General features: G+C 46.4%; 1 protein-coding gene across 2 annotated transcripts in view; it reads right to left on the bottom strand.

Annotated features, from left to right (window-relative positions):
- Nucleotides 1–17,213, bottom strand: part of CLPB (ClpB family mitochondrial disaggregase) — a 144,568-nt gene that overhangs the window by 26,367 nt on the left and 100,988 nt on the right. For both annotated transcript variants that reach the window (XM_080815993.1, XM_080815992.1), the window contains 2 exons: nt 11,990–12,087; nt 174–288 (listed from right to left, as the gene is read on the bottom strand). In XM_080815993.1, the coding sequence (XP_080672119.1) occupies nt 174–288; nt 11,990–12,087 (213 nt within the window). The remainder of the gene's footprint in view (nt 1–173; nt 289–11,989; nt 12,088–17,213) is intronic.

Raw genomic sequence — 17,213 nt, forward strand, 5'->3', positions numbered from 1 at the left:
TGAAAATGTATGTGCCAAGCTTAACCCAATGCCTGGCACACAGGAAGTACAATGAATGTTAAGTTGTAACAGCCCCCTCCTCATGGTATGGTGACAGCAGGATGTACGCCTCACTGCAGCAGACCACGAGCCACCCACCCTTTTGTGGTGCTGGCTGGCCTCCTGCTACTCACCAGCACCCACTGTGGCAATGGCACTCTCCTGGCCAATGATGTGCTCCTTCAGCCGCTGCTCCAGGGGAAAGCGGCGCCGCTCCTCAGCCTCACGCTTCCGTTGCTTCTCCTGATACTGTGGGGAGAAAGGGAAGCTGGCTCAGGGGTGCTGGACCCGGCAGGATCATTTCATTCCACACTATAACCCAGGGGCAAAGAACACAGGTCTGGGGCTCCAGGGGTCCGGATGCACACTCGGGCTCCTGGCCACTGGAGGCTGCCCCAGTGCTTCCTACTGTCTGCTTGTCCGAGTCCTCACCTCAGGTGGCCACGGCTCAAGAGTCCTGGCTCACCCTGCTAATAAAATAAAGTACTGCAAGTAGATTAACCCTTGACTCTGGAGTCTGACAAAAGGCCTGGGTTTGAATCCCAGCTTTATCACTTATAAGATGTGCTAATTACCTGGAGCAAGTTACTGCCCCTCAGTTTTCTCATTTGTAAACTAGGGATTAAAAATGATGATATGCACAATGAGCTGGCATGCAGTGTAAGTGCTTAACGGAGGTTCTTTCCTTTCACTTACCCTCTTGAAAATCTTTCTGGTTTTTACTCTCTCACTCCCTCTCTCTCTTTAAAACATTAAATTCTATGCCCAATGTGGGGCTTGAAGTCATGACCCTGAGATCAAGAGTCACACACTCTGTCGACTAAGCCAGCCAGGTGCCCCAAAAACCTTTTTGGTTTTTAAACCAGAGCTATGAATACCCTCCACTTCAATGATATTGCATTTCAATTAAACACAATTAGTGGGCAATTGCCATGTGTCTGGCCCTGTGCATGCCATGATGGAAATGGTAGGTTGGGGAGGAGGAGGAGGACTGGGACCTAGGGGGCTCTAGCTGCTGCTGAGTGTCTAGTGTGTGTCTCGCCCTTGGCTTCTTGGTCCAATTTAGAAAAGGCAGAAGGAAGGAGGCCTGGGTGTGATCACACTATAAGGGAAGAGAGGAGAGCCAGGTCTGCCCTCAGGGAGCTCTAAGTTGGACAGGGAGGTGAGGCGCGGGGCTCGTACACAAATAGTTCTTAGGCAGGATCAGCCATTTTCCTCCAAAGTATGCGTGCCTATTTCTAGCTTGTACCTATCACTAAAAAACAAACAAACAAAAAACAAATAAAAACCTCCCATTATTGAAAACAAATTTGCTGGGGTGCCTAAGTGGCTCAGTCCGTTAAGTGTTTGACTCTTGACTTCAGCTCAGGTCTAATCTCAGAGTCGTGAGTTCAAGCCCCACACTGGACTCCACGTTAGTGTGGAGCTTGCTTAAAAACAAAAACCAAATTTGTTCCATGTTTGTGCATCTGTCCCTCTAAATTGATTATGAGTTGCCTGAGGGCAGGCACTATCTTTTACTCACTGCGCAAATCCTGGCACAGTAAAAGGCAGCTGGTGAGAGTTTGCAAAATAAATTTGGTGACAGATAAGAAGAGGAGAGAAATAACAGCTAACCCGGGTGGCACAGGAGTCCAGAGAAGGGAAAGATACACACAGCCTGGAACACTGTGGGGAGGCTTCTGGGTGACTGGAGGCGTGAAGAAGTTGGACTACTGAGTTAGGCTGGAGACGCGGGACTGTCTGGAGGCCAGACACAGTGCGTGAGTATACAGGTCAGATCATAAAACGCTCATGGAACCAGGCAGATGGGGGAAGGAAGCAGGCCTTGGAGTGGGACAGAAAGATCTGGATCTTCAAGAGGCTCCTTTCCCCTAAGACCCCGTAACACTGACAGCTTTCTAGAAAGAGAGCTGCCAAGGTAAGGCCCTGTCACAAAAGTTGTGGCTGCAGATTGCTCTTGCAGGCAGAGTGGATGAAAAATACCTGCTGCTTGGGCAGTGTTTTCCTGTTACGGTAGTGACCTTGACAGAAGTTAAAAAAAATAAATAGCAAACAATCCAATTTTGGCTGTTGCTATCAGTCTGTAACTGAAAGCTCCCATCAGTCCTGGGTTTCATATGGAGCAATAATTCGGCGCCAATCCCAGTGGAGCGACGCTTGCCGGTTGGAATCCAGAGTGTCACTGCGCAGCTCCCTCAGGCGCCACATACATCACCTGGCTCTGACGACTCCGCCATATATCTGCCTCCTCCTCCTCCCTGCCCACCCAGCCCCTCTCAGCACTTGGGTCCACTGGGCTGGGAGGCTCTCATGGAGAGACGCACACACACTTCCTGGTCCCGCACTGGCTAGCGGCCTGGCCGGCTTGGAGGCAGGCAGGCCATGAAAGCAGCTTGAAGCAATGGAAGCTGGCTGCCGAGGGCTTGCTGGGTCTGCTTCCTTACCTGCCCTCAGTGACGGTCTCAGAGTCTTCCTGCCTCTGGGCCTTTGCTCATACTGCTCCCTCACCTCAGAAGTCTTCTCTGTTCCCATCCACCTCTAAGTGCCCTGGTGATCTCAACTTGAATACCGCATTGTCTCAAGAGCCTGGCGTAAGGCTTCATGCCTGGCACCTCCAGAGTATATGTTTAATTGTCTGTTTGTCTCTCCCTACTCAGCCATGAGATCCTCAGTGACAACGGCCATGTCTTACTCAGCTCCACGATTCTGTCACATAGCACAGGGCCTGGCTCCCAGAAGGCATCAGTGCGCGCTGCCAACTGAATGAGGTTAAGTCCCGGCTGTGGAACAGCTTGCTGAGCCAGGCGCTGCACTTCATGTACAGTGTCTCCTTCAGTCCTCACAGCTGTCCCTATCGGAAGCTTGGCTCCTCTTTTGGCTCACAGCGGGGCACCGTTGTATGGGAGAAATAGGCGGCTTTGCTCCGGAGAGACCGGAATTCAAACCTCACCTCTTCACTCACTGGCAAGCTGACCTTGGGGAAGTTAACTGGCCTCCCGGAATTTTCGTTTCCTCATGTCTAAAACGGAGACAGTAACTCACACCACCTTGCAGGGTCCTGGTGGGATGCTGGTGAGGATCGGGTGAGATAATCTACACAAAGAACGTGGCAGAGACTCTGGCACAGAGCAAATGCACAGGCAGGAGTGGTGGTGGAGGGACACAAGTGCAGAGCACAGTAGCTGGCCCTGTACAGGCTTCTGGTAAATGTTACTTCTCTTCTCCTTCACTGCATGTTGGTAACTATCTAACCCAGTGCTTTTTGGGGGGATGAGGTGGGGGCACTGGAACCCTTTTAACTAACTTATGCCGTATGGGCTCCACAGATGAAGAACTGCTCTGGCTCAAGTAGAATCTAGGAGCCTAGTCCACTTAGATGCCCCCAGTGCCCCAGAAATGGCTCCTTCCTCAAGAAGCCTAGGTCTGAGGGTACCATCTCCATACAAACTGGGTTCTGGGGATACCTCAACTGCGCAAGGCAGCTCATCTCTGCCTGTCAGTTTTCCTTACTGTGGTAGAGAATTCTGCCTCTAGGTGCTTTCCATGCATTCATCTGTAGGGCCTCTTAGAACATATCTTTTTCCTTTGTCACAGGCAAACATGACCTCTTGCCACTCTGTTGGTTTGGGTATAGATATTGTAGTCTCCCTAAGTCTTCTCCAGGGAAACATTTTTATCTTCTATAACTCTTTGGTGTCATGATTTTAGGTGGTTTTAATATTCTTGTTATTTTCTTGGCCAAGGAGAAATGGTCCTTGACTTCTATGGGCGTGAGTATGGGGGAAAGTTTATACTGTGATCTGGCTGGTTTCTTTTGTTCTTCTTTTTCCTTCTTTTCTTTTTAAAGATTTTATTTATTTATTTGAGAGAGAGAGAGAAGTGTCATGAGCAGGGGGTAAGGGTGGAGGGAAAAGCAGATTCTCCGTTGAGCAGGGAGCCCAATTCAGGACTTGATCCCAAGACCCTGGGATCATGACCTCAGCTCAAGGTAGACATTTAACTGACTGAGTCACCCAGGTGCCTTCTTTTCTTTCCTTCTTTCTTTCTTTTTTTTTTTTTTTAATTTAAAGATTTATTTTCTTATTCTAGGTGGGGGTGGGGAGCGCATGAGCAGGGAGAGGGGCAAAGGGAGAGGGGAAGCAGACTCCCTGCTGAGCATGGAGCATGAACCAGCCCCATCCTGAGGCCTCGAGATCCTGACCTGAACTGAAATCAAGAGTCAGATGCCCAAGAAACTACCCAGGCATCCTTAGCTTGTTTCTTATGAGGTTTCTAGATGGTCCTGGGAAAGATCCAACCTGTGGCCTAAATCTAGGCACATCCTGATTCTCTCCAACCTGGAACCATAAATATCTATTAAGAAAAACTTCTGAAAATGGATCAGACTTTTTGATTAAAAATGAATAGGATGCTGGGATTAAAGCAGGTTAAAGTTTCCTGCTTTATGGTCTTTTCCTAGTGCTCAGCACAGAGTTTGTATTTTAAAAAAATGTGTTGAGGGGTGCCTGGGTGGCTCAGTGGGTTAAGCCTCTGCCTTCAGCTCAGGTCATGATCTCAGGGTCCTGGGATTGAGCCCCACATCCAGCTTTCTGCTCAGCAAGGAGCTTGCTTCTCCCTCTCTTTCTACCTGCCTCTCTGCCTACTTGTGATCTCTGTCAAATAAATAAATTAAAATCTTTATAAAAAACGTGTTGAATGAACTGCTTCTTAAGGCATTAGCTAGGAGCCCAGGCTTGTGAAAAATTAGCTTGTGAAAAACCAGCTAGTGGAAGAACCGAGAAAAGGAAAATACTTGGTGTGTATATATTCTATGTGGGGGAGGAGAGAAAGATGGGAGAAGACACTTGGTAAGGGTTCCATAAATGTAGGCTACTACTGTTCCTGGCTTTTTAGGCTTTTTGAGGACGCCTACAGAGACTAAGTCAAGGCCCTATTTTGACAGGGTTCCAAGGAGAAAAAGATAGGGCAGGTGACCCAGCCTGTAGAAGCAGAGGGTACTGGGCTGAGAAGCACTAGGAAGAAGCCACCCAGGAGAGCAGGAGTGGGGGAGTGATCATCTTAATAAAAGCCACATGCAATTAGCTTCAGAAGCCCTCACCTGGAGCCAGCAGCAACCAGCTCCCCATGCTGCATCTTGGCTGGATAATCATGGCCACTGGTTTCCATCATTCTTGATTTAATATGGCACCCCTCCTGGCTGTGAGTGCATTTACAGGAAAGGGCTGGGAGGCTGGGGTGAAGCCTAGCTAGGCTCTCTCAGAGGTGGGTGGCTGGGATGAGTGGTTCTTTGGGGAGGGTTAGAGAGAGAAGGGGTATATCAGGCAATCCTATTATTGAGTGTTCCTCACGGAACAGGTCTGACAACGAACCTGGCAGTGTGTTCACCAAAAGGGCAGCTGAGGCAGTGGTGGGAGTGGTGAGTAGGCAGAATGAGACCCTGGGTAGGAATGTGGTAGGTATGGAGGAGGGAAGAGAAGAAAGGCCAAGTTCAATTTGCCTCTCATGGGAGGTCAGGGCCACAGAGCCTACTGGCTGCTCTCAGATACACTCAGATATGCCCCATCCTCTGGACTCTGACCTCAACTCACATCACCAGGCTTCTGTCATGCTCTGAAGCTAGAATGACAGAGAGGACTGGGTAGGAAAATCACCAAAGGGACAAGGGGCAATAGATGAGACTGGGGTCAGGGGATGATGGGAAGAAGCCCTGAGTGGGGGGGATGATGGTAAGAGCAGCCCAGGAGGTCCAATAAAGAAGCCTGTGGGATGAGAGTGGCACCCAAGGGACTCGAAAATCTCCTGAACTAGTTCATAAAGCACACATCCCTGGAGAGGAAGTCAGGAACAGGGCAGGTGTCAGTTCTATCACACTTGGTGACTGTTATGTCGGCACCCCAGATTCCAGTTTCCTCTCCTCTCTTGCTACCAGAGTGATGTTTTAATATGCAAATCAGATCATGTCACTATGCAAATAGCCAGGATGATCCATAGACTGGTAAGAGAAGGTTAAGAGGGGGCAAGGACTGTCTCAAGTAAGAAAATGAGTTGTGGTTCTCAGTGGCATGGGATGTTTATAATCCTACAACTGGTGACATTAACTTTGATCACTTGGTTAAGGTGGTCTGTGCCAGGTTTCTCCACTATCCTTTCCCACTTTGTAATTAATAAGTATCCTGAGAGATGAAGAGCTGAGCCTATGTAAATAATCCCGTTACTCCTCAAACTCCTGTTCACTAGTTTTAGCATCGACTTCGAAGTCTCACCTGATGGGGACCAGCTGTTCTAATCCTCATGGCCCTAAGAAGTTCAGAGTATCTCCTCTGTACAGAGATGAGGTAAATTAAAACACAGTTCCTCTAGTAGCAAGTAACAGAGACAGAGTGCTAACCCTTGCAGTCTGGCTTCAGAACTTTGCACTTGCCACCTTGCTGGTAAGAAAAGAGCTGTTCCCTGACTCAGGGAGTTTAGGGTCTGTTTAGGGAGATCAGAGTTAAAACACAAATCTCCTATTCCTACTTTTAGCATGGGGCTACCTAATGATTTTACTAAAAATAAACACCAGAAATGCATAACCTGAATTTAATCATAAGGAAACATTAGACAAATCCAAATTGAGGGACATTTTACAAAATAACCTGCTTGTACTAATTAAATGTCAAGGTCATGAAAGACAAGAAAAAACTGAGGAACCATTCTAGATTAAAGGAGACTAAAGAGACATGAAACTAAATCCAACTTGGGATCCAGAATTCTCTTCTTGTAAAGATAATCATTGGGACAACTGGTAAAATGTGAATAACGTCTACAGATTAGTTAATATCAATATTAATGTTCTGCTTCTGACGACTATACCAAGGTAAGAAAATGTCCTTGTTTTTTTAGGAAACACAACTATTTAGGGGTAGAGGAGCATCATGTGTATAACTTACTTTTAAATAGTTCAGAAAAAATTATGCATATCTCTCTTTATAATATTTATATACATCATAAAGCAAATGTGATAAAATGTTAACAGGTAATGTGGGTGAAGGGTTTACAGAATTCACTGCACTATTTGTGAAATTATGTAAAAATAAAATATATCAAGATAATGCTTCTCTTTGGGGGATGGGTAGTGACTGGAAGAAGTATAAGGTGGGTTTCTGAGTGAATGGTCTATTTCTTGATCAGATGTATTTAGTTTGTGAAAATTCAGTGAGCTCTATACTTGTGATATGTATACCTTATAAGAGTACATTTCAACAAAAAGTTTTTAAAAAGTTAAAAACAAAAGAGAGAGCAAAAGCTTGTCCCCATAAAGCACCTAAGTCTGTGTCTGGCCCACAGTAAGCCTACAGTGAAGGTCAGATGGTACCGCCACCCCCACAGCGCCAAGCACAGGGCTAGGTGTGCACATGTTGGCACCTGAGACGCGGCAGGGAGCAGGCTGGGCAAAATGGGGAAGGGGCATCACTTCACCCTAAGACAGGAGTAAGAGAACCCCCTTACCCTCCTGTGTACCTCATCCCTTCTCTCCTAGAGGGCTTTCCGCAGCTCTGATGGGAGCACCCAGCCTTATAGCCCAGAATGCAGGCCCAGGGGAGCACTGCATCCCCAGCTACCCCTGAAGCAAATGAAAAAATGTAGATATAGGAAATGCGCTTGTGATTCTGTCACTGGGATATGCAAATAAAATATATATGATAGGCCTATCTGCCTAATATTCCTGCCAATTCATTCTCTGGGTGTGATTAAAATGAGCAATAAATTCCTCGTGAGTCTCGGTGGAATGAGGATCCGGGAGTGGAGATGCAGGCTGGCACCAGCATGTCCCCCTCAGCTGAATATTCATCATGGAATAGCTCCCCATATTTTTGTTTTATCTGCCATCGTGTGCACAGAGATATATTTCTACCTCTCTCTTTCATCTCTTAGTTAAAACATGAAAATGGTCTAAGCTCTAAGTATTAAACTCTCCATGTAGTAAAATCCGTCAAACTGAGATCACAAGCTACCTTCTCTATGAAGCCTGCCCTGCTCATTCTGCCTGGACGCGATCCATGCTTTCTTGGAGACCCCACAAACTGTCTGCAGGCCCCTTCTAATGTACAAATCAGTCTGTGGGTATCAGAGCTAAGAGAGCCTGCCTCTCTCCCATACTCCTTTTCTAGACGGCCAGCTCAGAGGACAGGGGCTAGGCTTCATCTACCTCTGAATCTTCTCAGGAGGCCCAAGGAAGCTTCTGCACAGAGACTGCTGAGAAACTGAGCAACCTGGCAGTAAGGAGAAAATCATTCAGGCCACTTAAGGTGACAGAGATTCTTAGATAAGTGACAATTTTAAAAGGCAGAATGAAATTAAAAATTAGGCTTATGGATAACTTGAAAATGGGAAAATTATCAAGAAATAATATTTTTTTAAAAAGATTTTATTTATTTATTTATTTGACAGAGAGAGGTCACAAATACGCAGAGAGGCAGGCAGAGAGAGAGGGGGAAGCAGGCTCCCTGCTGAGCAGAGAGCCCAATGGAGGGCTCTCTGAGAACATGACCTGAGCCAAAGGCAGAGGCTTATTAACCCACTGAGCCATCCAGGCGCCCCAAGAAATAATATTAAGTTGAGCACCTGGCTGGTTCAGTTGGAAGTGTGTGCAACTCTTGATCTCAGGATCATGAGTTCAAGCCCCCACACTGAGTGTAGAGAGTACTAAAAAAAAAAAAATAAGAAGAAAGAAAGAAAGGAAGGAAGAATGAAAGAAAGAAAGGAAAGAAGGAAGGAAGGAAGAAAGAGAAAATTAAGTGGAAACCCCCTACCCTCATGGAACTAGGATCATAACTCACTTTCAGGGTCAAGTAGGAAATACAAATGTCTGATAGGCTGGCACATAATATAATAGGGAGTTGAGCGGCCTATGCCTGGAGAATCCACATTCCCAAGCCCTAAGGGATCACATTTTTTATAAATTCTTGGTTTAGCAAAATAAAATATGGCTGCCATTTGAGACTCCTGTATATACAGTAGGCTATTAATCAGGTTAAAAAAAGAGGTCATTTATATATAGATAGATAAGGTCCAGAACAGGCAAATATAATGTCATAAAAGGAAATCCTCTCATTCACATCCAATAGCTATTTATAATGACTTTCTGTAAGTCATCTGCTTTCTTTCTCTCAGCTTCAGTTTTCCCATCTGTAAAATGGAGGTAGTGAGAGCTGCTTCAAGGACTTCTTATAGGATTAGAAAAAATACAGGAGAGCACCTGGCACAGTACCTATTATTCACTCGGGCACTAGCCTTGTACTAACATGACCAACATTAAGCCACTTCTAAGGCAGCCAAATTTAGTTAAGGGTCCCTCAGCAGCCCTAACCCCTCCACCTATGCCGGCACTAAGAGGCCTGCTCTGTGTCATACCAATGAACATACCATGGACTCTCTTGGCCAAGTCCAGGGACAACCCATGATGATGGAAAGAGCCTGAGAGGGATGACTGGAGTGCAGTCCCTGAGGTTATTTGAAACATTTTCAGGGATTTCCTTAAGACACCTGAGGAAACTGACCTGGCCTCTAGGGCTGCTCCTAGGGGTGGAAAATCTGAACACAGAGGAAGAAGTGCTTGCTCTCTAGGAACTTTCACTCTTGCTGGTCCCAAGCACTCCTCAGGATGTGCTGTGAAAGCCCATCTCCCTTCTTACCCTCCCACCCCTTCTCTGGAGGGAACTACTGCAAGACAGTTACTCAGGATTCCAGGGAGACAAACTGTTATGTCTCATGCTGGTTGCCAGATATTTCCAGTTCTCCCCCTTCTGGGCACAGAAGGGTTATTCTTTTTGGCCTCTTGTGATTGGGTGGGAACAAAGCATTCTGTCCAGTGAGTTGTGAGTGGAAGTAGAGGGTCGATTTCTAGACTGAGTATTTAACTACAGATGCAAGACCCTCCAGAGCATTCCTTTCCCTCTGGCCAGAGACACGCAACATCCCAGATTGTGGCTGTAATGCCAGTCTGGTCTTTGAGGGCCTATGACAAACACAGGCCCCACCACTGACCCATCATGGACAGGCTGCATGAAGCAAAAAATAAATCTTCATTATTCTACACCACTGAAATTCTGGGTTTTACAACATAATCTGGTTTATTCTGACGAATACATAGAAAATTGTATACTGAATGGAACCTTAGAAACCATTTTGTGCAATGTCTTCATTTCACAGAGGTAAACTGAGCTTCAGTGAAGGGAAATGCTAGTCCACGTCACCAAGTCAGTGAGTGGTAGAGTTGGGATCACAACTCATGTCTTGTCTGTCTTGGTCCGGTGACCTAAGTGCTCTTACTCAAGACACAGAGAATATTTGCCACTAGGTGGGACCTGTCACACTAAATCACCTCAAGGCACTTCAGCCACTGTGCCAAAAGAGACTCCACGATGATGGAAAGAACACATGACTGAGAGTCAGAAATCAAGTCTTCTGCTCTTTCATGAAGATGGCACTGAGAGCGAGGAAGGAAGGCCCTGTCCCTCCCAAAGACAAAACCAAAGCCAAAGCCAAAGCCGAAGCTTTTAAGTCCCAGAAAGCAGTGCTGAAAGGCGTCCACAGTCACAAAGAAAAGAAGATCTGCATGTAACCTACATTCCCACCGCCCAAGACAATGGGTCTCTGAAGGCAGTCTAAATATCCTCCAAAGAGCACCCCCAGGAGAAACAAACTTGACCACTGTGCCATCATCAAGATCCCCCTGACTATCGAGTCAGCCATGAAGAAAACAGAAGACAACAACACACTTGTGTTCACTATGGATGTCAAGGCCACCAAGCACCAGGTCAAACAGGCTGTGAAGAAGCTCTAGGACATGATGTGGCCAAGGTCAACACCCTGATCAGGCCCAATGGAGAAAAAAAGGCATATGTTCAACTGGCTCCCGAGTATGATGCTTTGGATGCTGCCAACAAAACTGGGATCATCTAAACTAAGTCCAGCTGGCTAAATCTAAAATTTTTCATCATAAAAAGAAAAAACAAACAAAGAAACTAAGGCTTTCAGTTCTAGTCCTACCATTGAACCTACTACATGACCTTGCATTCAAGTCTATTAGTTTCTGTTTTGACACCAATGCACTCTGGGACCAAAGGCAAGCCATGTGACATACCCAGGCCCCCATTTCCCCAGAAGTAAAATGAGTCCATTGATTTAGGCTTCAGGTATTTAAAACATGTGCCTCACAGAAGAATGTCCATAGAGGCTGCCCAGGAGAGAAGGGCTAGGCCAGGTAGGTGTGGCTCTGATCCACCTCTCCTTCAACCAGAACAGCTTTATTTTCCTCTGACTTAATTGTTTAGGCTTTGGTAAGATTTCCCACCACTGGACTTAATGATTTCTGAGGTCCCTGGGAGCTCCGAGATTTGTGATTCTAGTTCTTGGATTCTGCCCAGTAGTTTCTGAGTGATAGCTTGGTGGCTGGAAGAGCAGAAGGTAACCGGCATTTAGGGAGTTCAAAAGTTTGGTTGAGAAAAGCAAATTATGATAGCAATTTTTTTGGACCAGACTGTCCCAGGCTCTCTGGAGTATGTGTGGAGGGGAAGGGTCAGAGAATGGTTCTGGAAGGAGTGATGATGGGAAAGGATTGCCTGCTGAGGATATGCTAGAATATGTGAGGCCAAGGTAATAGTACTTGGGCTAAAGATTTTGTCTAACTATCCCTGGTCCTATGAAAAGGAGCTAGAAGGCCCATTACCTCAAAAACTGAATCTGAAGATTAGTCCTCAGAAGTCAGAAGTGGCTCAGGCCTCTGCCTGGTCATGACAGGGGCAGCTACTTATTCTTGATGAAATTGGGGGCTGGACTTGTATTTAAACAGACAATAATCACCTAAGAAGAAGTGGCTTGGTATGGAGCCAGACATAATTTAATGAGTGAAAGATTAAATGCAGCAGGGAGTGCCCAGAGGCCTTCTCCTTTTTCTGAGACTTACCTTCACCTCAGAAGTCCTCAGAAGCTTCATCACCTCCCCTTCTCGGGCATAATCCAAGGGTGTGTGTCCCATTTCATTCCTCTGCAGAGGGTTGGCTCCTGGCAGGAAGAGAAGTAGTCAAAGGCTCTATGAGTGATCACAGTGAGGCCTCAGCCTTCTCTCAGAGGTAACCTGGGCCCTGGCTTCAGAGTAGGAATTTCCTTCGAAGTAGGGAGCAACAAACCCTAAGAGATTATAGAATGGTGAGAAAAACATGTCAAGGTACTCTGAGAGGACAGTCCTTAGTTCTAACACCGAGGTCAGGGTATCGGGGTTCATACACATATACGCACTCATGTGCAGAAACATATTACCCATACTACCATATACACAAAGATGTGTTATATGTATACATAGGTGTGTTGTACACAAATACACACACAGTTACCCCCCCAAATACACACAGCTGAACATGCTAATATACCAAACACATAGATTAATATATCCTACCACCAATGCATCAGTCATTAAAATGCCCGTATATTTAAGTCATTTGCATATAGATGAATATTCATTAATAAAATCATATAAAAGGGTTCCTTTCTAAAGCACAGAATATCAAAGAAAAAAGTAAAACAGCCCCCTTTTTTCCTGCTCTCTGCTCCTCTCTCCCTCTCCCTCTCCTTCAATGCCCTTTTACCTTGGTATTTCCTGTCTACCAGAATTAGTAGAGTCCTCTGGAAGGGAGTAGGCATCACCAGGAAGCTGGTTATGGCAGCCTCGAGGTTTGATGCCCTTACCAGTGCCTAACTGTTGGTTAGTGCGTGTAGGCAGGCATTTCTTCCAATCATTAGTTCCTGTGATTTGAGGACAAAGAACTTGAAGTATGATAAAAAGAAGGGGCTTGCTCAGGCCATCTATCTACCTTCTTTCTCTTTTAAACAGGCAACTGACGAGCCTGTTTAAACTGGGACTACTTGGTGCAATGTCTTGGAAGATATGGAGGAAGGGCTCCCCTGACCTCCACATTGCTAGAATCTCCTTCCCAAGGCCAGGTCTGAACACCTCACTCACCTCTTCAAAAACTGTCCATACCATTCAGTTTGGCAAACCTTGAATGTGTGGGACTTGAGACACAGAAGAATCAGATCTGGCTTGGCCCCCAAAGCACTTCTCTCAAACCACAGAAAGCTGTGCCTTGAACAGAGCAGATGCTCAAGAACTATGTATTAAATGGAACATTCCTTGATCTTCTTTCTTGCTAAGGAAATACTATCTAGAAGTAAAGAAGGGTTAAGACTCCACCTCTGTCATAAGGATATAGTAAGCTGGTTGGGAGCACTGTACATGCAGGCAAATGCACATCAGCATACGGCCTGGCTCAAGGTGGGTGTCTAGCTACGGTTTGCTGATGGACTATAAAACCCAGCATTTCTCAGTCCTACGCTGTGGAAACATCTGTTCCAGGATATAAAACTATTCCTACTGAAGCTCTCTACTTCTTAAAGGTCTATAAATTTTCAACAATTGTAAGCATTTATTAAGCATTTACATGTGGCTGTCTGCCCAGACTGCAGACGAATAGGTGTGGGAGGAAGAGGGGGTGGGGCAGAGAGCAAGAAGTATAATCCAGGCCAAGGACACTTATCAATGAGAAAAATTAATACTTTTATACATAATCCTATTTTCTAACAGCAATTTGAAATATTTATGTTCTTTTTTATTGATATGTGATTCACATACCATAAAATTCAACCTTTTAAAGTATAAAACTCACTGGTTTTAAATATACTTACAGGGTTGTACAACCACTCTAGATACATACAACTGATTATACATAGATACAACTGATTCTAGATCATTTTCATAATCTTGACAAGAAACCCCATAACCATTATCAGACACCCTCTATTCACCTTAAACCCAACAACTGTTAGTCTACTTTCTGTTTCTATAGATCTGTCTATACTTGACATTTCATATAAAAGGAAACACACAATGTATGGCCTTTTCTGTCTGGCTTCTTTCAGTCAGCATGTTCTCAAGGTTCATTGATGTTGTCGTAGCTGTCATTCATGCTGCAACATGAAAGCAGGAATGCAGCATTCCTTTTCATGGATGCGTAAAGCTCCATTCTGTGGACAGGCCACATTTTGCTTAGCCATGCATCAGTTGATGGACATTTGGGTTGTTTCTCCCTTAGGCTATTGTGAACAATGCTGCTATGAACGTATGCGTACAAGTCTTTGCATGTCTCTTGGCTATAAATCTAGGAGTGGTGGTCACGGGGGCTGCGGGTATTTGCTGAGCACTATGTGCTAGACACTGAGCTCTGCACTTCACATACACTGTATCATTTAACCCTTGCAACCACTGCTGAGAGGGAGGAATTAAAATCCCCATGCTACAGACATGAGAACTGGGGCCCAGAAAAGTGAACCAACTAGCCCAAGGTCACAAAGCTAATTATTTGCTTGGACCAGGAGTCCAACTCATTGCCAGGTTTTCTCAACTCCAATTCTCCACGCTCCCACGGGGTGGCTCCGACACAGCCCTGCTGAAATACCCTTCCCCAGCTTTTCACTGCTTACAGGACCAAGTGGTACCTCCCTGTAAGGAGGGTGTCTGTGCTCTTCCTAACTAGTAGCCAAGTCCTTAGGGGCTCCATTGGAGCCTCCTTCTTTCAGTTCTATTGGTGGTGACTGGGGGCTTTGTATTTGCAGGGCTCTGGATGCAGAATGATGGGAGACTGGCAAAGCCAAGGAACAGTCTTCTCTTTTGTTATTTCCTGACCACTTTGAAGCAACTGATACCTTGGCCACTCTCCACTGATTTCTATAAAACCATTTTTTTCAGATTTTCCTCACACCACTGTGGCTATCTCTTGTGCAGACTCCTCTTCCTCTCTTTAAGATTAGATGCTACCTACAGTGTGCATGAAGGCACAATCCCAGCTTTCCAGAAGCTAATGGGGATGAGAGATGACCAAACAACCACAACTCAGGCTGAATGTCAGTGTGCGCAGAAGGACGGATAGACAATACTGGGGGGGCCCAGAAAGGAATGGAGTACTAAGGGGCTTGTTCACCTAGTCTGGCCTTACCAGCCCATCCCAGCATCCCCCTGGTACTCAACATTGAGGGGCTCCACAAGGCTGAGGGCCAGTGGCAGACGGCATCCTCCCCTCCCCCCAAGTTCCTAGGTCATGGCTAGGGCCAAAAGGGAACTACAGTTCAGCAGGGGAAAGGCCTCCATTTTAGGTAGCCTTGAGGGGAACTCAGTCACTAGATATGGGCTGGAGTAAAAGGGGAATCTATAAGGAGAGACCTATAGAAGGGAAAGACAAGAGGAGCGAAGGGGAGAAGAGAAATGAAAGAGAAGGGAAGGGAGGCAAGGAAGGAAAAGTGGGAGAGGAAGACAGTGGGAGAAAGAACAGAGGGTGAGATTAGCTGCGTCAAACAAGTGTTGTCAGTGATCTATATTTGCTTACAGAATGAAAAATGTGTGCCATAAACACTGGCCACTGAGTAATTTCTAGTAGGAGTCGTGTCACTTCTCATAAAGGATAGGATGGGGACAGGTAGGACATCTCTGCACCTGGGCCAGCGAGCACAGGGACAGCTTTTAAAACAGTACTGGGCCAATCTCTAGCTCAGGAGGCTCTCAGTCCCCACCCAGCCACTCCTGAGGGGGGAAGCCAGCCAGTTTCTCCAAGGTTCTGGAGCCTCAGGGCAGCACTTCTGCTCCCACTTTAGGAAGGCTGAAGTGGGGGCACCATGGAAAATGTCCATCTAATATTAGTCCCCCAGCCCCACACACCCTTGCTCTGATGCTCTGACTTGACTAATTGCTGTAATAATTGATAGAACCTGACTTTTACAACTGATCGATTTCACCTCCACGACCAACGGCCACAAACCATTATACTCCAATAAATAACCACACTGGGTGTCACCCGTCTGCCCTCTCCGGGGGCATCAGGATGGCCCGTGCCCTGGCCTGACCTCCCCTTGTCTTCCACCCAGGGCCCCTCCGGGCCGAGCAGCTGGTCTAGAGGGTCAGGCCTCTGGGAGCAAGGGAGAGGGCCGAATGGAGGTGGGGAGTGCTAATCGCAGGCCATCCGTCACCTCCCACTGGCTGTCTGGGGCTGGGGCCAACACCTGGAGCACCCCAGGCAGTACAGAGCAGGACCCCTCCTCTCCTCTCCCTGCTCCAGATTAGTGTGTCCCAGCTTATAATATTTGATAAATAGCAGACTGGCTTCCTGGCAGCACTGCTGCGGCTGTGCCTGCCCGCTACAGCTGTGGAAGGTCACTCATTGGGGAAATATGTTTCTGTCAGTGGTATTGAAAAAAGTTTAGTGGAGTGACAGGCCTCAATTTTTCAAATTTTATTAACTCCATCCTCTTAACCATTTGTCTTGAATTCCTTCAGATTCTGGGGGATCTGTCAATAGGGCTTGGGTCAGCAAAGTAAGGTGTGTGTGTGTGGGGGGGTGGTATGGGCTGGTCCTGGCTGGTACCAGTGTTGGCTTGGGTCTTATCATGTAAAGCAGTGGAAATGGTGTTGGTAGGACAGAAGTATGGCCCACTGGGACCCAGGGAACCCCCTGCTCTTCTCTGGCACAGTGCCTGTCTTTGGTTTGACACAATCATAGATTTCCTGAGTGGAAAAACACCTTAATGGTGAGCTCTTCCAAGTCCCTAAGAAAAGATTTCCCTCCACTATATCAGAAACAGGTGGTCTCACCCTGGCTTGCCTGACTGTGCCCAGAACCTAGCCCCGAGCTCATGGTTCCAAAGGGTTCCCCCACTAAACCGAGGACAGAACTCAGTTTCATATGAGCTCCAACTTCTCCCTCCAAACCCACTCCCACCTTGGTCTTCCAGCAAACACTTGTTCATATTTAAAGACTTGGTTCAGGCTTCTCCAAGAAACCTTCCTGGTTTCCCTCCCATCCCAGGTTTGGTATCACCATTTGTGTTCCCACGGACCCTTCTGCTTCTACCTTACTGATCATTTTGCATGGAAACAGTCTGTCACTGAGAGCTCTTTGAAGTCAGGGATCGTGTCTGATCCACTGCTGTATGTTTGCTACGCAGCACAGGGCCTGGCACAGAACACTAAGATTAACCAAATGAATGGATTTCTTTCCAGGGACTATCTTCTGAGGTCACACAAAACATGGCTGCTCTTCCGGCCTCAGAAGAGCCCTCTGACAACAAGTGTATGATTGTCACTGACT

Source organism: Martes martes, assembly GCF_963455335.1.
Source record: "Martes martes genome assembly, chromosome: 10".
NCBI lineage: Eukaryota > Metazoa > Chordata > Mammalia > Carnivora > Mustelidae > Martes > Martes martes.